At 42.2% G+C, this 19,863-nt stretch overlaps 3 protein-coding genes across 9 annotated transcripts in view; 1 reads left to right on the top strand and 2 right to left on the bottom strand.

Moving 5' to 3' along the window:
* NKD1 (NKD inhibitor of WNT signaling pathway 1) overlaps window positions 1-1,138 on the bottom strand; it is a 268,072-nt gene extending 266,934 nt beyond the window's left edge. The window contains exons 1-2 of the mRNA XM_082062625.1: window positions 1,026-1,138; window positions 869-950 (exon numbers count right to left, since the gene is read on the bottom strand). The gene's annotated coding sequence lies outside the window, so the exon portion shown is untranslated. The remainder of the gene's footprint in view (window positions 1-868; window positions 951-1,025) is intronic.
* Window positions 444-14,458, top strand: BRD7 (bromodomain containing 7). Of its 4 annotated transcripts, XM_082062622.1 has the most exons (18): window positions 444-597; window positions 1,048-1,256; window positions 2,018-2,147; window positions 2,530-2,587; window positions 4,176-4,320; window positions 5,648-5,758; window positions 6,108-6,292; window positions 7,101-7,224; window positions 7,802-7,877; window positions 8,654-8,761; window positions 9,316-9,448; window positions 10,028-10,139; window positions 11,277-11,333; window positions 12,175-12,286; window positions 12,430-12,573; window positions 12,981-13,124; window positions 13,949-14,059; window positions 14,221-14,458. In XM_082062622.1, the coding sequence occupies exons 1-17, from the start codon at window positions 549-551 to the stop codon at window positions 14,011-14,013; spliced, it is 1,962 nt and encodes a 653-aa protein (XP_081918748.1). In that variant the 5' UTR covers window positions 444-548; the 3' UTR covers window positions 14,014-14,059; window positions 14,221-14,458. The 4 variants fall into 4 exon arrangements, with proteins under 4 accessions (XP_081918748.1, XP_081918747.1, XP_081918750.1 ...); XM_082062621.1 differs by lacking the exon at window positions 14,221-14,458 and having other exon boundaries at window positions 13,949-14,199; XM_082062624.1 differs by lacking the exons at window positions 5,648-5,758; window positions 14,221-14,458 and having other exon boundaries at window positions 13,949-14,199.
* A 971-nt stretch (window positions 14,459-15,429) lies between these two features.
* Window positions 15,430-19,863, bottom strand: part of ADCY7 (adenylate cyclase 7) — a 53,876-nt gene continuing 49,442 nt past the window's right edge. For all 4 annotated transcript variants that reach the window (XM_082062697.1, XM_082062699.1, XM_082062696.1 and 1 more), the window contains exons 24-27: window positions 19,551-19,658; window positions 18,643-18,757; window positions 17,927-18,051; window positions 15,430-17,811 (exon numbers count right to left, since the gene is read on the bottom strand). In XM_082062697.1, coding sequence (XP_081918823.1) covers window positions 17,665-17,811; window positions 17,927-18,051; window positions 18,643-18,757; window positions 19,551-19,658 — 495 coding nt within the window. In that variant the 3' untranslated portion in view covers window positions 15,430-17,664. The remainder of the gene's footprint in view (window positions 17,812-17,926; window positions 18,052-18,642; window positions 18,758-19,550; window positions 19,659-19,863) is intronic.

The following is a 19,863-nucleotide window of genomic DNA, read 5'->3' as shown; positions in this document are numbered from 1 at the left end:
ACACGGGCGGCCCCTGCTCAGGCGCGATGCAAACCGCAGCGCCCAGAACCCCTTCACTCGTGTCCCCTCCCGCCACGGCACGGGAGATCCTGCCGCACAGGCAGGAGGATTTAGGCTGAATCCTGCCAAAGGCGGCGCTGCCCCAGAGACCAGGGGTGGAGAACAAGAGCGACAGGGCTCCAGGCACAGCCCGCCCGGGGCAGGGAGCGGCTCCGCGGGTGTGTAAGGAGAGGACCGGGGCTGGGCCGGCCAGCCAGCACCTCCCTCGGGGCTGAACAAGGGTTGTTCACCACAGAAAACGGCCCAAACCCCCGCTCACCGGCGCGGAGCGATCGCAGCTCCCGGCGCTGGGTCGCGCCTCCCGCCGCCAAGGGAAGCGCCCGCCGCCCACTGCGCCTGCGCCGGCCACGGCGCGGCCCGCCGGACCTCCGGCTCGCCAGGGGGCGCTGCGCGGGCCGCGCCCGCCTTTTCCTCGCCGCGTTCCGGCTGCGGGGCGGGCTCCGCGACACCGGCGCGGCCTAACCCGGGCGGGCCGGCCCGCCGCCGCCATGGGCAAGAAACACAAGAAGCATAAGTCGGACAAGCACCCCTACGAGGGTGGGTGGCTGGGCGGAGGGAGGCCGCAAAGCGGGCCCGGGCCCTCGGTGCCGCCTCTTCCCCCACCGCGCGGCGGCGCGGCCCGGCCCGCCCGCCGGTTTGAAAGTTGGGGGTGAAGCGGAGGCCGTGAGGGGAACGGTCAGGGCTCGGCCCGGCGGCTGTGTGGGGAGACGCGGAATCAGCGCGGGAGACACTATTTTGCTGTGAGGTGCCAGAGCCTGGACAGGCTGCCCAGAGCGGGCGTGGAGGCTCCTGGAGACATTAAACCCACCTGGGATCCTGTGTGATCTGCTCTGGTGACCCCGCGTCAGGGGAGCTCCAGTGATTCCTCCAGCCTCATCCAGGCTGGGATTCTGTGAGAAGATGAGCGGGGGGTCGGTGACAGGCCTGGGAGAGGGGTGAGAGTGTCTGTGCTCTGCCGTACTCACATTATTTCCCTGCTGTTTTAAGAATATGTAGAAAAGCCGCTGAAGCTGGTGCTGAAAGTCGGGGGAAGTGAAGTTGCTGAACTCTCCACTGGAAACGCGGGACTCGACTCAAGCCTGTACGAAGACAAATCCGAACATGAAAAACACAAGGACAGAAAAAGGAAAAAGAGGAAGAAAGGAGAAAAACAAGTTCCGGGGGAAGAAAAGGAGAAAAGAAAGAGAAGAGTTAAGGTACAAATATATGCTAGTGCATTTTAGCAAAAAAAAAAAAAAAAAGCTTGATTTTCTCTAGTCTTCACATCAAAAGGTGAGCGGTTATGACCATAACTTGGATCCTTAAATTGGAATACACTTGAATTCAGTATTTAGTTTTACCAATTCCTTTTACCCAGGTACTTTTATTAGAAAAAGATGAGTGAAGTCATCTGAAGCTTGTCATCTTTCAAAAAATACTGGCGAGCATAAGAGCACAGAAAACTAAAAAAGGGGTAAAAATTCTGTGTCTAAATAAATCCATTTATATAGAACAGAATTAAGACTTCACAAGTTCTTAGTTAAAAAGAAAAAAAATATATTTCCCTCTTGGGGTTCTTGATGTGGTAAGTAATTATAACACATTTCTTTGAAGCATTATGGGTGCCTCTAATTTTGAATTTCCTATTTCTTACTCGTTTTTCTAAAACTTTCAGAAATCATCTGAGGGGCTTCACTGTAGACAATTCTCTGTGCAGAGAGTAGTGCAGAATCATTCCCGTCATGCTCTAAGTGGCTCCTGTCACTCTTCTTTAAAAAAAGATGTTCTGTGATACACTGCATTATATATCTGAATTACTTTATTGTCCAGCAGATGGAGACAGTACCTGAAGAATACAAGACGTAGAAAATATTTTTTTAAACTATGTTATTTTGAAAAAGCCAGAGAGCATTATGTACAGTAATAATGCTGGTTTTGTAATTTCTGAAAGAGTCTATAACAATATTTCTCTTTCTAGGAGGACAAAAGGAAACGAGATCGAGACCATGCAGACAGTGAGGGAGAAGAAGAAATGAAATGTCAGACCCCCATCAGATTGGAATTGCCACCGGAGAAACCATTGACGAGTACCTTAGCGAAACAGGAAGGTAGGAATAAAAAATGAATTTCTTTTGCTAATTCCAGGTTTATTTAATTGACTCACATTTTTCTTTGTTTTTATAGCAAGTGACTTGACTTTTTTTGCCATCTTAGCATTTTTCCCCATCTCATACAAAAAATTGAAATTATATTACTATACTTTTGCAGAACGGTCCCTGTGTTAGAGAGAGCAGCATGTCAGTTAAGAACAATTAGGAAATTAGATCCCCTATGTATTTTCTGGTTTTGCCACCGTATTCCTTTTATTTTTGATCAATTCTCAAGCTGCATCAATTTTGTTTAGTTGATTTCTAATATCGTGAAAGTTTAGTACCTCTTGGAGTCAGTTCTGTTTGACACACTTTCTCCCCCCACTTCTTTTTGGTCTAGAGGTGGAGCAGACACCACTTCAGGAAGCTCTGAATCAACTCATGAGACAGCTGCAGAGGTAAATGTGCAACAGGTTTTCAGAGCTGTGGAGTGAAAATAACACATATGGAGGGAAGGGGCATATGAAAAGCTGGGTGAAAATATCATTGCTAAGTACATTGCTAATGGGACTATTTTAAGAATTTAAGTATTAGTGTAAGAATGGAAACTTCTAACTTCTCCTCAGCTTAGGCTTCTTGTAAACACCTCCAGTTTCAAGTTTAAAGTACTTTTAAAAAACTTTCAAAAACAGGACAATTTTCCCATAATGTGTTGCTTTCTTTATAAGAACCTTTTTTCAGAGAGGCACAAGAGTTTAGAATGAACTTGCAAAAACTTCTTTTACCTTGAGCTCTCCCATTTTTAGCATTCTTTACTATAAAAAGGAAGTACATGCTTGAAAACTTAAACCATATTCTCTTACCGCCTTATTAACAAAATGTCTTTTGATTAAAACAATCAGATTTGCTGAATCTGTAGGTCTTTCAGGTAGTCAGTGGTTTAAGATATTTTTTCTTGACTTGAAGTATTAAGAAAGTTTGTGTGCCTTGTACAAGAGTGGCTGAAGGGTCTCTACCTGTCTTACCCAGTGGATCTTTCAACTTTGTGAGTTTTCCGTTAACCTTAAGTTTTCAAGATCTTGATGTCAGTTTGAGGAAACTACCAACCACCAAAATGTGCATGTGTGTGTTTTGGCTCCCTTTGCGGTCACACAGAAAGAAAAGCTGCTCGAAAAGCTTTAGAACCCTGCCTCCCAGTTGGAAGCTGTGGTGCTGGTGTTGCAGAATACCTGCGCTGTGTGCTTCTGCACTCTTCTGCAGCAACTTGAAGTAGAAATCCATAAATGATAAGTAAGACTCAAGAAAAAGGCCTGAAACGCCAAGAGTTTCTGCATTGTGTGTAGTAAGAGCGAGGAACATGTATATCAACATTGGTGTAGGAGGCCAGTCTGGAGCTGCAGAGTTTGGTAAAAAGCAAAACAATGAGTCTGGAGGAGAAATTCTCACCAGCCTGATTCTAAGGAGAAAATACCAACCAACTGTTTTTCATTTTAATGTTATGAGAAGCACCCAGGAACATAAGTATATGTCAGAGATCACTGAAAGTCATGGGAAATTTTAACATAAAAAACTATTAACATTACATAACTGGAAGATTAGCATAATCGTAAATACACACGTTCTATCACAACTTTCAGCAACAAACTTTCCCTTCTGTTAATTTCAGAGTCAGCAATGGATGACAAGTATACATTCTTATGTAATTTGTTCCCTTTATTTTTCAGTGACCCAATCATTATAGAACAACTTTTCAAAAAGCCAAAACTTGGTAAAAGGGTATTGGGTTTTTTTTAATCTTGGGAACACAAGCAGTTATCAGAATTTAGAACTAACTTCAAAAATACATTTGTAGCACTTTTTTTGTTATATGGGTTTGCATCTTTTCAACCTTCAAAAGTGAAAGATTCTGCTGACACAAGCCATTTCTAGCTTTATGTTTTTTATTCCTTTTCAACTTAATCCTTTCCTTTCTATTTGATTCCAAGCTCAATATGTTCTTTGTTATAAGTTGAAACATAAAAACCCCATCTTTTCATTTCTTAACAGAAAAGATCCAAGTTCTTTCTTTTCATTTCCTGTGACTGACTTTATTGCCCCTGGCTACTCCATGATCATTAAAAACCCGATGGATTTTAGTACCATGAAAGAGAAGATCAAGAACAATGGGTACCAGTCCATAGAAGAATTGAAGGTAATTCTGTAACTTTTATTTTGACTACAAAGACATGTTCTACTCAGTTGACTTGAACTCTAATATTTCATGAGAATACAAAGATGCCAAGAGAACCAGTACATCTGCCTGAATAAATGTTTCTTGTTGAATTTTTGTGAGCAAATAAGTTCTGGAAGTGAAAGAGAAAACACTCCTGCTTTGTACATGTGCATCTCAAGAAGATGTGGATGGTTTCAGGCTTTATGCAAGATTAAATAGACTCAGTTTGTCCTTCAGCATGTCATTGTAGATCTTTGCTTAAGACTGAAAATGGAGCATTTCTGTAAGACAGCTCTTTTTTTGACTGTATTGCCTCTCAAAAATCACAGAGTCTGGTGAATTATTGGCTTTGCCTGTTACTACTTGATGCTGTGCCTCCTGTCATCACTGTGCTAGCCGGGCTTTGCTAGTCAGGTAGGCATGAAGGCAACATGAGCTCAGTCCTGCTGGCAGCAACTGCTGCTGGAGTTTGGGGGATTCAAGAGCCTGTTTTGAAAGCCCCTAAAGCTTTTTAAAAGTGTGGGGACTTGTTTTGTTTTCTTCAGCAGAAATATTCTCTAGTTCTTTACTGGGCTAGATGAGAACCCAAGAAGTACGATTTGTGTGTAATTAGCAGTTGAACTTAAGGAGAGGTTTGTTAATAGGGTTGGTTGTATTTTCTTGCACATTCTTCTTTAGAGCTACAAAACTTCAGAAGAATGTGCCCTGTTGTTTCAGCTGTTTCTTGTTAGTTTTTCATTTTAACTCTTTGTCTTTGTAAATAGCTGAGAATGTGATAGAACATACCTACGTATAGAGGCTCTGCAGTGAGTGTAGAACTGAACTTTCTAGTTCAGTCCTTCAAGAAATTAACTTCAAACAAGCGTCCATTTCTTCATTGTAACTGAAGCATTGGTATATTCCTTAAAATAGTTTAACTTTGAATTGCAGCTTCTCTGATTCTAGCTTTATTGTCTTTTTTACGTATTTTCACTCTGTTTTTCTTTTAATGACTGCTGATTGGTCAGAGAAGTGGCTAATTTTACCTACTAGGGCTTCCATTAAAACTTTTAAAACTACAACCAATACTGAACTCTTGAGAACACTTTCAGGATGTTTATTGGGGTGTTAGTTTTGAGACTTGAATCTAATTTACATACTTATTTATGTTTAAATGTTTAATTAGATGTCTTAAATTCATTAATTAAAAATGTTCTTTGAAGTTCTTTTTCCCTAAAGCTCAAGGTGCTGCATTTGCAACAAGGATTTTAATACAGTATACTATAAAATTTTAACTTTCATTCCAAAATTATTAATGTCTGTACAGGATAACTTCAAACTGATGTGTACTAATGCAATGATTTATAACAAACCAGACACCATTTACTACAAAGCCGCAAAAAAACTGCTGCACTCAGGGATGAAGATACTCAGCCAGGTAATAGAAAATACAAACGAAAATACTAAAACAATATGCTTCTTCCTTCTGTTGTGACTTTTCTTTCATTCCACTTTTCTTACAGGCATCTCATGAAAATTAATAAAAACTCACTTAATAACTGTCAAATGCTTGCACGTTAGAATTTAAATAGAGCATTTTTTTTAAGGCTCATGCTTTAGTACTGGTACCAGATCAGTTATTGAAGAAATAATAGCATTTAATATTTCATTTTTTAAAACTCTCTTTATACTTAACTATTACAAGAAAGAACTGAAATCATCCTCTGTGGATAGTTTAGGAAAAGATTCATCCAAGTAGCAAATAAAGGATCCTGGTGTTGTTTTAGGAGAGAATTCAGAGCCTGAAACAAAGTATAGAATTCATGGCTGACCTGCAGAAGACGAGGAAGCAGAAGGACAAGACGGAACTGCAGCAAACTGGGGACGATGACCATGGTCCTGGGAGAGACAAAGGAGAACCTGTGGATGGTGACACCAAAGCATCCAGGACGCCTAGCAAAGACCAGAAAAAGTAAAGTATTCTCTCAATAACAGTTACAGGGTACACCCTTTAAATGCTGCTGAAACAAGGTGACTTTTAGGGACCAGTGGATGGGGGTTTCTCTCTTACTGGCCCTGCAAATACACTAAGACTTCTTCAGTTCTAGAATCTTTTATGTTACCATCATGTTTTTAATGTAGGTAACCCTGTACTGCTCACCAACTCCATCCCTTCCATTATTTTCTCTTCTAATATCTGTTCCACATAAGTAGTATTGTTTTGGAGAAAGCTTGCAAACATGACTTTTTAAACATTCTGGTACAAATAGATTGCTTTTTCTTTTATTGCACAGTAGTTGTATTTGAAACATGCAAATGAATAGCTACAGAACTTATATTTCGTGAAATATCTCTTAATATCTTGAAATATTCCTTTCAATATCCTGAAATGCTGGCAAATTTATTTTCACAGACTTGAAAATACAGATACTAAAATTCAGAGTATCTAATCTGTTTTACCAAAAATATCCTTGTTGTTTTTGTGGGAGCGATAACATAAAATCTGGCAACATGCTAATCTGGGATATTAGCATGGCTGAAGTAGGCTGAACATAGAGACCTCTACAGTTACTAACTTAAAAAAAACACTTACTGATATAATTCTTTGTCACATGTTTTTCCCAGCCATATTAAATACAGTCACGTTACTTTTGGTAGTTGTTTTATCTACAAAAGCAGTTTGCATAGTTGGCAAAAACAAGTCCTTCACTGTATTCTTTCATATTTAGCCAATTGGTGTCTGTTTAAACTAATAATTAAGTTGTGTGTTTTATTCACAGGAAGGACAAAGATCTACTTGAAGACAAATTACGAAACAATAGCTTGGAAAGGGAACAAGAGCAAATTGATTGTATTGTTAGAGAATCTGGAGGAAAATTAACAAGACGACTTGCAAATAGCCAGGTAAATCTTTGTGTATTTGGTAACTCATTTCATAAACCAGGCTTATATAGGACCTTATGTCAGCTGAAACTCAGGGTTTGCTCTTACTGTGTTTAACACAACTGATCACCTGTGTAACATTGGAAGGTTAGAAAAAAAAGCATGTCAGTTCACTGCCTGCTGAATTTCTTCAGCAGAGCAAGTTCAGCTTAGATTTGCAGAAAGTTTAGATAAGTAGTAGATAAGGATGAATAGTAGGAACCTCAAGAAAATATCTCAAACCTGACCTGTAAAAAAACGTGTAGTTCTGAAACAGCCACATGTCTGATCAAAGGTCAGTGATGTTACAAAAGAAGAAACTCACTTTGGTAACATTGAGTCCATTTCATTTTCTACGTGAATTATGTATTTTATCTCCTACCCTCTGCAGAAACATTAATATTTATCATAATTTCTTAGTAAAGCTCTCTAGTGAAAATCAAAAAGAGCAGTATTCGCTTCTGAACCACACCTCTACAAATTTCTTTCTGATTCCTACAGATAGGCCGATTTATTAGCTTAAGGAGCATAAAATTAAAATAGTCTGATCTTATTTCAGTGTGAGTTTGAAAGAAGAAAACCAGATGGTACAACAACTCTAGGCCTTTTGAATCCAGTCGACCTCACTGCAGGAGGTAAGTTGGCACAATTTAGGTAACAAGCCCCTTTCACCTACCTGGCCTGCTGCTCCTTTGCTGAGCAGAGCAGCAAATGCTGGGTAAGACCTGAGTGCTTCTTCCCAGCCTAATAAAGGTCTGGATTTAAAAAGTTGCAGCTGAGGGAGCAGGTAGATGGGGACCAGCTGTGGCTGTTGTTAGGAGCAGCTGGAGGGAGCCCTCGGAGGCTGGTCCCTGTACAGAGCACGGACCGAGAAGGTCACACGTGTTCCAGAATTGACCACTGGGAACTGTTTGGGTCCCGAATCACTTTGTCATGTTATAAAATCATAGATGTCGGTGCCACAGGCTACAAGAGCTAAGGAGCCCAACTTTTAACTGCCAGCTCATTACAGAGCTAAACTGACCAGGGCTCCATCGACAGAAGCCAAACTGAAAACTTGTCTTCTCCCTTCCCCCTGCTTGTCAGCAAGAATAGCGTGTGGTCTTTCATGTTAAGAATGAGATCCTCTTCCATGATGCAGCCTCTGTTAGGGAAGGACAGGCAGGAGAAAGACTGATAGTGAAAACTTAACATTTAGGTTAAAGCTTCAGTGCTTAACTAGTACTACCACTTGGTCTGGATTCATGTTTAAGACTAACCACAGCCTTTAGTATATTACGAAGCACACCCTCTCAGAATTGTATCCTCTTTATTCTGAAGTTTCTGGCTACAAGTATGAAATTAGTTTGGAATCTTCCTGTGTCAACTATATGCCTTCATTATTTTTCTATTTTGATATATCCTATTGTAGAACCAGGTTACTGCCCTGTAAAGTTGGGTATGACCGCAGGAAGACTTCAGTCGGGAGTTAATACCTTACAAGGGTTCAAGGAAGATAAAAGAAACAAAGTTACTCCAGGCAAGTAATAATATATATATTTTTTTTAGATATAAATCTTCCTTATATAAACAAAAAATGTTGATCTTATTGCTAGCACACAAATAGTTTGGAACTAAGGTTTTTTTGGTAATAAAACACATTATTGCATGTATCTATCACACAACTTCACAGCACATCACAAAGTCTAGCTTAATTTACACGTACAAAACAGGTGGCGTATTTAATAAACTGTTGAGAAGAGGAACTATCCCAATTAGATAAAGGTTTTTCTGGCTTTAAAAGAGCATAGTGGGGAGGCTGAGAACCTGTTACTCGCACCAGACTGAATTTTCATATTGTGTTGGGGCACACAGGATTGTTAATAAAACATTCATAAATAAAAATGCATTTGATGTAGATGTTGCTAAAAGATGTTACGGTGTGAACAGATGGTATTCTGTGAAAGTTTGTTTTCACCATAAGAAATATGGTCCTAAAAGTTTCTTTTTGGGGATTGTCTTACAAGCCCTTCTCATTTTTATCTGACAACGCGCATATCAGAGGTAATAATTAGTATTGTTGTTATTCATTAGTGACATACTTGAATTATGGACCCTATAGTTCCTATGCTCCGACGTATGATTCTACATTTGCCAACATAAGCAAAGAAGATTCTGATTTAATCTACTCCACGTATGGGGAAGACTCTAATCCAGGATCTTTCAGGTAACCAAACAAGGGGGTGTGCGTCACAGCTTTCCTGTACAGCAGCAGTTACATCATGTCACTACTGTCTTTACAGCTTACCACATTTGGTTGGTTTGTTTTAAGAAACAAATACTTCAGTAAGAGAATTTGCCTGTGAAGTGAATACTGCTTGATTTTCCTATTATTTACTATAGTAAAAATAATTTTCATTGTTTTTATTATTCCGAATCATAAAAATTTCAGAGTTGAAGTCCTTTTGTTTTATGAGAAACTCAAAAATAGAATACGCAGTGGTATAAATTCATACGAAACGTGAGAACATGTAAGTACAGTGCACACGTGAAGTGTCTGTGCCAGTTGCTGTCCCTTGGACGCACTGCCCGAGGCACTTCACTGCTCATAGTCCTTTGGTTCTTGTTAGGAATGTGACTGGGTTCCTCAGCTACAAAAGGCACTGATAATTAAACCAGTTAGATAAACTCTCTGCTACTTCTTGTGTCTTCTGTGCTGTACATATTTGATTTGACTTTACACAACTTTTTTCCTTTGAATGTTTGATATGAAAGTAATTACCTTGCCTGTCTTTTGATATTTTAGTATTCATGACTTTCTGATGAAATCGCAAGATTATCCTTTCTTAATGGCTGACAGTTTGCTTGACGTTCTGACTAAAGGAGGACATTCTAGAGCTCTCAGAGAACTAGAAACGGTAAGAGGATTTGTGTCCTGTCGAGTCTTGGTTTTGGCACACAAGCCGTAAAGCTGAAGGAAGATGATGCTGAGCCTGGTGATGGGCTCCCTTTAATTATTTGAAAGGGAAGAGTCATCTTTTTCTCCAGTGGATGGAGTTTCTGGGGAGGGATGATTCTGACTTGTTAATTAGTGTAACATGAAAATTAACAAAACATTATAGAGACAGAGTCACACATTCCTTCTCTGCCTGCTCTCCCACTTCTGTTAGCACTAGCGCCTTATCAACAAGCAGTTGTTCAGAAATGAGGTGATCACGGACGGGCTTTCTTGTTTCCATGAAAAGTTTATCATGTTCCTGCAGCCACTGCTTAGTTCAGAGGAATTAGTAACCAGCTTTCCCGTTGACTTGGTGCAGTGTTTTAAACTCAGCTACGGGCTGTGTGAAAATACTAAACAGCTACTCCTCAGATTGTGAGATTTCAGCACCGCTATGTGCCAAACGTGACTGGAATCCAAGGGGCTGATCTGAGCTTAACTGACAATCCAAGAATTAGTTGAGAATCTCCACAAGACAGTTCCTGTTAACTAAAAGTCTTGATTTGAGTTTCTCATTGATGTAAACTATTGAAATAGAGAGATCATAACCTTTTACTAATGGGTCAAATATTAGCTAAATTAATACTAGAACTAGTTGATGGATCAAAGCTCAGCCTTTAGCCCCAGCTTGGACCTTTGCTTAGCGTTACTGGGTCAGCTCTTCTCTGGTACCAATAGTGACACTGCCTTAGAGGGTTCAGCCACCACTGTTGCAAGTATTAAGAGAAATACACTTACATCGAGATGCAGAATAACATTTCAGCCTCTAATAATTATCCTTTCTGCCCCCAGTAACTAATCTCTGATGTGACATCCCTGGGGAAAAGCATGTGGGCTTTGCAAAGCGCAATAAACGTGTGCTGTAAAAATGTATGAAACACTAATATCCTAAGAAAGCCCTCTAAAAATAGCTGCTTTGTGACTTGGTTTACAGAGAAAGGTCATTACGACATTGTATATTTACCTCACTTTCAAAATACTGCGTTTTGTAAAGTCTCACTTTGACCTTAAAGATGAATTTTAATGCCTTCTTGAAAAAAATCCTTCCTCTGTGCAGCCCCTGGAGGAGGCTGAAGGCCCACATGAAAGAAGCGAGGCAATCAAAGATGTAAAGGTAATTTTTTTCTGTATCAATAACTACTCCAACCAACCTGTCTGACCCGCGGTTAGAAAACTGCCCACAACTGTCAGGCCTGTGCAGCAACACTAAGATTGGACAGGCTGTAAATACGCTGTGGGACGGGGACCTGCTCCTGTGTAGGCATTCGGAGGGTGAGAATCTCCACGAAGTCTTACACAGGACTATAGATCAAGAGAAACAGAAGAAAATGCTGCGTATTTTTGTTTGTGGTTGTTTAACCCTGTGTTAGATCTTCTGGTTGTTTTATTCCCATCTTAATCTGATTTGATTTAACATTAACTTGTAACAGAAGTGTAAAATATCCCACAATATATGGCTGTCATGGAGAAGTTTTCTCGAATGCCTTGTGCCCCTGTGGGCACACGATACAGCTCTAAAATCATTCCACCCAGAGCTTGTTAGAGCTCTAGGGAAAGGGCTGCTCCCCAAAGCCTCCACCTGCCACCGCTTCCCAGGCTGCTCTGGAATTTTCGCCTCAAATCTTAGATACACTTTGGTTTAGGTGAGCTCAGGGAATTCCTTCTTTATTTTCCTAACTGGGATGCTGGTCTTAAGTTACTCGAGGTAGTTTGTGCCTACCCCCGTGCTTTTGGCAGGTGCGATTTGCCATTTGAGTCTGAAATAGAACAGTAACCTGAGGAACTGTAGGAAGGTAGAAGTTTCACAGCGTGTCTTTCCAGCTCTCTGCATGTTCACTTTTTTGTAGAGCAGACTAATTTTAACTGTGTTCTGATTTTCCCCAAACAATGTTGATGTTTCAAAGCTAATCTAAACGTTACCTACATTATTACCTGCTGGTCCTTGGGTTTTTTAGATGATGGAAATGGATCTTGCTGCCAGGTTGGACTCTGCGAACAACGACAGGCTCACAGCGCTGAAAGCGGTCACCAACTTCGGCATGCCCGTGGAGGAGTTCGATTCCGAGGGTGAGTTGTCTTGGTCCTTGCATTTCTGATACGTCTAACTGCTTCAGTTTCTCAATCCATTCAGCCTCACTGTATTTTATATCATAACATAAGTAAATATACCCTCTTACCAGTGAGGACTTTCTTCTCTTCATTTTTAACAGAGGCCGAAATCTTCCAGAGGAAACTTGATGAAACAACAAAGCTGCTGAGAGAACTCCAGGATGCTCAGAATGAACGACTCAGTACAAAACCACCCCCTAATATGATTTGTCTCCTGGGTCCGTCTTACAGAGAGATGCACTTGGGTAAATACACTTGTCCCAGCTGGTATCAAGATGAATGTTTAAGAACTATACTGCAGAATACATGCGTTGTTAGGCCTTGAAGATTAATTTATTTTGTCTGTAAAGCCAGACTAAAGTTTTGAACACTAATTACATGTATTTCCTCCTCATTAATAAATTTCCCTAGAAGTGATAGGGAGTTTACTTTGCCATGGCGCAAACAGCCAAACGCCTCAGACTCCATAGTATTTGCAGTGTCTTTGAGCAGGAGTTGCTGAAGTATTACCAGTATTACTATAAGGCTAAGCTTTATTCCAGGTTTGATCCAGTTATCGCTCTATTTTATTATATCAATTATTACTAACTAACTTGTGCAATATCAATCACAGCATATGCAGCATATAAATACAGCCACTTGTCTTTTCTAGCGGAGAGAGTAACCAACAACCTGAAAGAACTCGCGCAACAAGTGACTCCGGGTGATATCGTCAGCACGTACGGAATCCGGAAAGCCATGGGGATTTCGGTTCCTCTGCCCGATGCGGAAGACAGCTGGGTAGATCTCACAGAGGGTGAGTACACTACTACAGGTTGTAGCATCCGTTCTGCTCTAACAAAACCACACCTGCAGATCGCTAGACTGGCTTGGGGTAGAACTTGGTTCCAACTTTCAGTTCTTCTGCCCTTTTTAAAATTCTGCTTCTACTGGAAAGTTGCTGTGCTTGGTCCCCATCCAAAAATCAATCTTTTGGATGCGTGGAACTTTGCTCCAACTACACGAAGTACTTATTTTTCCATTCATCTTGGAGCATTGCCAGATTTTAAAGCTTGGCCATCTATGAGAGTTAAAACCCCTCACTTGCTCCAATGAGGACGTGATGCTTCCGTCTTTGCCACACTTGTGGCTGGGCACATCCTCTGCTTCCTGGGGCCAGCAGCACTTAAGCTGAGCTCATCTCTGCTGGATTCAGGAGTCCGGTCCGTGAAAAATCCTGAGTGCCAGACCCAAATCTCCGCTGGCGGCACTGTGAGCACACACCCAGACTTTGTGTTTGCCCCCAGTTTTTAAGGCAGGTAAGAATTTCCTTTGAAAAATTGTAATTCACACAACAAATTTAATGCGTGGTTAGTAAAAAGTTTCAGTAGAGATTTTGTTTACTGGAACATCAGGAACTCAATTATCAAGGAAACTACTCAAGGAATTTCCATTTCAACATTCTGAAGTGATTTCTTTTCCATAGCAGGCACAAGTGAGGCTGCGCAACCCCCAGCAGAGCCCTCCCGGAACACGCAGCTCACGCGGGCCCAGCTTGTTTAGGCTTGTTCTATTCTATTTGCATTTTGACATTGAAAAGTTCAACACGCTAACGGGCCTGTACCTGCTGTAAACTTGCAGAGCTTCAAGAACCGAAGAAGCCTGTCACCATCCCTGACCCAGAGTGCGGCCCCGTCACCGGCTGACGCTTCAGCTCCTTCCGCCGCCATTTGTTTGATGAACTTCCTTCAGGTGCATTCACCAGACTGTGTATATTGTGTGTTAAAACTACTTTTGTTTATTAAATTTTGGAACTGATGACATTTGAAATTGAATTGTTTGTATGAAGAGTTACTTCTGTTACATAAATGCACTAAATTATTCTTTTTGCATTCCTTATTATTTTAAAGCAGCTCTGCAGCATTTAAGCTTCCTGGATGTGGAAGTGTCTGGAAAAGTCCAAGTGTAAGTGAAAATGTGCCTATATATGGTGCTGGGACTCAACCAAACGTTTCTAGAAGCAATGTATAGACTCTGTACCTGAATTTGGTTGGGGCAAAAATCATTAGTATTTGGACACACACGTTTCCCTTTTTAAAATTCCTGTGAAACTCTTACAATCATGAGGAAGAGAAATAAACTTTTTAAATAAAACTGATGTAGCCTGATGCATTAACAGAAGAGCAGTTTTATGGATGAATCGCTTAAGGAAACAAGGCCTACTGCTCATCGCATTCTAAAACTCGAGGGCAAGATTAGAAATGCGACCATAAGGTGAGACCGACAAACTCACTGCCAATAAAAAGATCCCGGTAATATAGTCCAGCGAACTCAGGCCCAGGTTCTACCACAGGTGTCCTGCAGCAGTTTGAAATGTTGCTCATTTTACCCCGCGGTTCCAGGGTGACCTTTGGCTCCCCAGGAACAATGTGCAGCGTTCCGGCTCCATCGTGCACGGTGGGACTGAAACAAAGCAGTAACGTCAAGGCAAAGCCTCATCCTGAATTCCACCCGCTACCCCCCGGCTGACGGCCAACATCGTCCTTCCGCTCCCTCCCCTCCACAACCAGCTGCGCAGGTATTCATTTAATGCATTTTAAACTTTCACGGTTCTTAGAATTAATTCCAGAAAGGTTAAACTGTCAGTCTCTATTTTTTTCCAGTGGTACCAGATTAGTTCTCAATGAAGTCAGGTAAAATATTACTCCAGGGAAGGATTTTTTCCATTAATATTTAAGCCATTTTCATGCTACAAGAGAAGATGCACAACAGCTCTGCCACCCAAACCATTCCTGGCTCGCTCTAGAGCATCTCACTTCCCACCATTTACCTTCACATAGTGCAGCAGGTGGCCACAGAACACTGAGGGGTGAAATTATTCTTTAGCTATTGAACTCAAGTGTGTCTCTCTATGTATTTTCCACTTTTTTTTTTAAATACAAACCAAAGAGCTCAGTGCTGGGGACCAACACACACGATCCTGAGCTCCACCAACCTTCCCATCTCCAACCAGCCCTGTGATAAGAGTTTACAAGGAAAAACAACCTCGTTGACGCTACAGGGGTATCAGAAACGCGCCTCCTCTTCCTGGGAATCTTCACGACAACAACTGCAAAGCCAAACAAGCTTCAGGAAGTTTTTTATTTGATGGTAAAAACAAAAGTTTGTTCTTTAAAACAGATTGCTAATTCAAGACATGGTTAGCTCTTCAAATTAGATACAGTGCCATTTTCTCGGTTTACGAAAACAATAATGCTGTAAGGAAGGCTTTTCTAACAAGGTTACTGTAAATTTCACAGTTCACTCTCGAAAGGATTGCTGAGAGCAATCGTTTCAATACAGTTGCTTCTTAAACTGAACCTTTTCTGTGGTTTAACAGAGCTTTTGTATTATACCGTTCCAGTTCTGAGGAGCAATCAGGAAGCATCCTCAGCCACCACCCCTTGTTCATCACCCCGCGGAACCGCCACAGATTGCGGCTGTGGCCCCGAGAGCCGCGGTTGGACACGAGGGCACGTCCAAGAGACGCCCGAGCGAGTTCCCAGCCTGACAGGCCGCATCATGTAAACACAAGTGATTCAAAGTGCTGTTCCAGACAGCGGTTCCGTTCACAGCTCACTCACATCAACGTTCGACTGGTTCTGTGAACAGAAACAGCTCAGAGCCGGCTCTGGCTCCAGGCTCCTTCCGGCTGGAGTCGCTTCAGCTAACGTACATCAAAGGCCACTAAAAGGAGCACGGTCCTTATAAAACAATAAATAAATACCTCTAAACAAATGCTTGCTGAGCATCTGTTTACTACAAATATACAACATACGAGAGTAGCAAAAGCTTTTTGAAAGTCTATTCTACTACAACACTGACCTTACACTGATAAGTAGGAAACCCTTCTGCAGCAGAGTCCACGCGCAGCCGCCAGCCCCACTGGGAGCTTCCCAACGCCCACACACACAGGTTTGACCTACCGGGCTGGCAAAGGCCACAAGCACAGTTTTAATCCACAGCTGGACAATATTTAGGTTTGTTCCTGTCTTGGAACATAGTCACTTCAGCTGCGAGAGAAATTACACAGTAATTAGAAAGCGGCAGTGATGCATAGGACTGCTTGGGAAACACTGTGCCGTGGGGTTTAGTACTAAACCTGGGGGTATCTGTAAACGCTGCTTTGTTTGTAAGGGCTTAACGAAACATGTTGGACTCTGCAGTCACTGCTGTTCAGCCACACGACACGTGTGTCGGGGGATCCATCCTTGGTTAATACTCATAACCGGGCACAAGACGCTACCCTTACAAAACACGATCATCCTCACCAACAGAAAACAGACTAAGGGACTGCAGTGAGTGGAAAAACGCTAATTTACAAATTAGCAGAAGCCATTAACAGCTTCAAAACTTTACAAACTAAACTAACTTACAGCAAGTTGATTTCCGTGATCATCTCACCAATGCTCTACACATATGTTCAATACTGAGGCTCTGCTGAAACCTGTCCGTTAGGAAGATGTTTCTCCATCCATCCTTTGTGGAACCTTCCAAGCCAGTTTGCTCCATAAGCTGCATTGCCTCTAAAAGGTATAATACATAACCCGAAAAATGGAAACAAACCAAACAAAGCAAACCCCACCTCAGGCGCGGTTCTGCTCACACAGCATTGCCCACTGTCTCTAATACTACCTGATCAGTTCTCCAGTTTCCAAACAATTTTCATGGTTGTTTTTGCTCCCTAAGGGCCCTTAGAACGCCGGCGCCCGCAGAGCTCCTGAGCGCACAGGACAAACCGCAGCTGCTCGGGGCTCCTCAGGACCGGTCTTCTTTAAATTTAAAGCCAAGCTTAGAAAAACAAAGAGCACTTTATAAAACACGCGCACAGGTACTAACGCCAAAGGCACAAAAATACGGAGGACACCTCATACAATGTAAACACCCAACTAGAGGAAAGTTAAGACAATAAAACAGTGATCCAATACTGTGCAATTAATTGTTTGCAGAGGAGCCCAGCGGAGCCGTGGAACGTTGAACAGGTATGGAGCTCAGCGTGGCCGGCGCTCCTGCAGCTGAGGCTCCCACAGTGCAGCTAAGGGAAGGAACTAATGGAAAATGCTTCGTGGCAGTTCCAGGTAAATCCACAAATGATTTCAGGAGAAGGTAGGTTTTTTCCCCGAGGGGTGATTACATGTCTTCTGGGAACTTTTCAGAACTTCTTTCCAGACAAAAGTCATTCTCTTATCTTGAGATGCAGAATAGGAATAGTATATATTTGGTTTTCGAATACTGTCCTTCACATAAGGAGGGAAATTCTAAGTCTTCACAGAAGGGAGGCAGTTCTATTGTCTGTTCCGATCAAGCTCGTCGCAGCCTCAGTTGAGGCCCATGCCTTGGGATTTGGCCGTCTCGGTGCACACAAAGTACGTCCTCAGCTCTCCCTTGCCTTTGACATTGATGAGTCCCCTGCATTCACACGAGTATCCCAGCTCCTGCAGTATATTACTCGTTTCTTCCGTGACCTTTGTGCGAAAAGAATTAGAAAAACTCTTATGAAATTCTCCTGATTATTCACATTTTTAAAAAATCCCTAACCAACTAGAAATGACTTCTGAGACGCCGGCTGGCAGGATTTACCTGGATTTTCCCAAGCTCCCCCGTACTCTCCATGCGGCTGGCGACATTCACGGTGTTGCCCCAAATATCGTACTGAGGTTTCCGGGCACCGATCACACCGGCGATCACAGGGCCGTGATTTATCCCTTGGGATAAACCAAAGCAGGTGTCATTACCAAAGTAGAAAGTTATGTGATAGCTTCAGTATTAGCCATAAATCATGAGCTTCAGGAAAACAAAACTAAACTACTTAACCCTGCAACACTTTTCCAGTCCTCAGTATTGCCTCTGGGCCATAAATATCAGTACTGAGGAAATTGTGAAACGGGAAGGCCCAGAATGAGCTGGGGCAAAGCTCATGCTGAAGCAAAATTCTTTGAACATATGGAAATAAACATTTGTATCCTGGCTTTAGTCAACAGCTGAGAACAGGGTACTTCACTCCTCGTCCATACCCATTATCTTGTCCAAACTCAGCCAGCTGCAGTGTCCACATTGCTCCCTCCAGTGATTAAAAAAGCCCACGCGTGCAAGCCTGGCTTATTGAAGAAGCCTGGCCTATTGAAGAACCTAGACTAGACAACACTCCCCCTGCGACTCAGCATTTCATAATAGTCCAAACCCTGTGCTGGATGTTCAGAGGGGCTCCCCGGCGCTCAGCATTCCCCAGGTCATCCCACCTCGTTTGTGATTTTCATGGAGCTGCAGCGTTCACGTTCTCCACCAACGGGACTCACCGACGCGCAAGCGGAAGTTGTTGAAGGAATGTCGGTTGATGCCGTCCAGCTTGCTCATCAAGGCGATGCCGTACTCCACCATGATCCCGATGTGAGCGTGCTGCCTCTCCTTGTCCTGCGCGATTCGGGACACGGATTAACCGTCAAATCACAACACAGGCGACTGTTCCAAACCGCTACTATTGTACTATTAGTGAATTCAGCACCTGTTTCTAAGGATGAGACCACTCATCCTTGCAACGGTGCGGAATTGCACAGTTCAACAAACATTCAAGCTGGTTTAAAAACAACACTTTAAATTCAATGTGAATGGCTGGGAGGTGGTAAGTGTGATATAATCAAATTTTATAATGAATTTATGTCTGTCCTTCAGGATTCCAGATTTAATTTTTCATTTTGTATATACTACACACGTGCACCCAATGTCACACACAAACCTGCTCCAGGGAATGTGACCCTGAGTACAGAAGTCGGTTTTAATTGTCCCGGGTGACAAACAGGTTCAGACTCACATCTAACGTGGCACCTAAAGATTCTCTGTCCTGTGCCAGCTCTCGGGAGCACAAAGAGCTCCCTGCCCGGTTCTGAACCTGCCTTCGCTTTGGAGGCCATTCTTGGAGTTCCCTGTTATTAGGGCTATTCCGCGATGCATCCAGAAATGTTAACTATCAAAATCAAAGATTAAAGATGTAAAAAGTATGCTGGGTTTACAGACTTAATAACCGCTTGGAAAAAATGGAACTAGGAGATAAATGGTGAATCCAACAGGAGACAACACACTTTCGTCATCTTTTCCCACATTTCAGAAAGGCACTCTTGGTGATTTACTCCCTTTTTTGTATCGCGGCCCATTCTGTTACTCTGAAACACACAGCAAATCCCCAAGGCGGATTCCAGAGCCAGCGTACCTGGTTGTTCTCCTGGCCCGGCGTGACGCTCAGACCCGCTGCTGCCATGTAAGTGCTCCCAATGGTTTTGATTTTTTCCACACCGCTGAATTTCGGTTTTAGCAAGAGCTGGTTGAGGGGAAGGAAAAGAGATACTTGAGACTTTAATACTGTATTTCAGTGTTTAACCAGAAACCTCACTCTGTCTACAACAAGCATTAAACATCTTCAGGAATACTACCAGCCACGTGAAGGTTAGATAAGAAAGTACCGAGTTTTGCCTTCCCTGGTCATAGGAGAAATAAAGCGCTGAAGTACTGAAATTTGGGATATT

Source organism: Streptopelia decaocto, assembly GCF_964273445.1.
Source record: "Streptopelia decaocto genome assembly, chromosome: 11".
Taxonomy (NCBI): domain Eukaryota; kingdom Metazoa; phylum Chordata; class Aves; order Columbiformes; family Columbidae; genus Streptopelia; species Streptopelia decaocto.
Note: the sequence above shows the minus strand (reverse complement) of the source record. Positions and strands in the feature narration are given on the sequence as shown.

What these genes read in the sequence shown, in the direction of transcription:
- BRD7 (XM_082062622.1), top strand. Translation starts at nt 549, where the DNA reads ATGGGCAAGAAACACAAGAAGCATAAGTCGGACAAGCACCCCTACGAG. An exon ending in TACCTTAGCGAAACAGGAAG is followed by an intron (nt 2,148 to 2,529) that starts GTAGGAATAAAA and finishes TTTTTGGTCTAG; the next exon opens with AGGTGGAGCAGACACCACTT. An exon ending in CCTAGCAAAGACCAGAAAAA is followed by an intron (nt 6,293 to 7,100) that starts GTAAAGTATTCT and finishes TTTTATTCACAG; the next exon opens with GAAGGACAAAGATCTACTTG.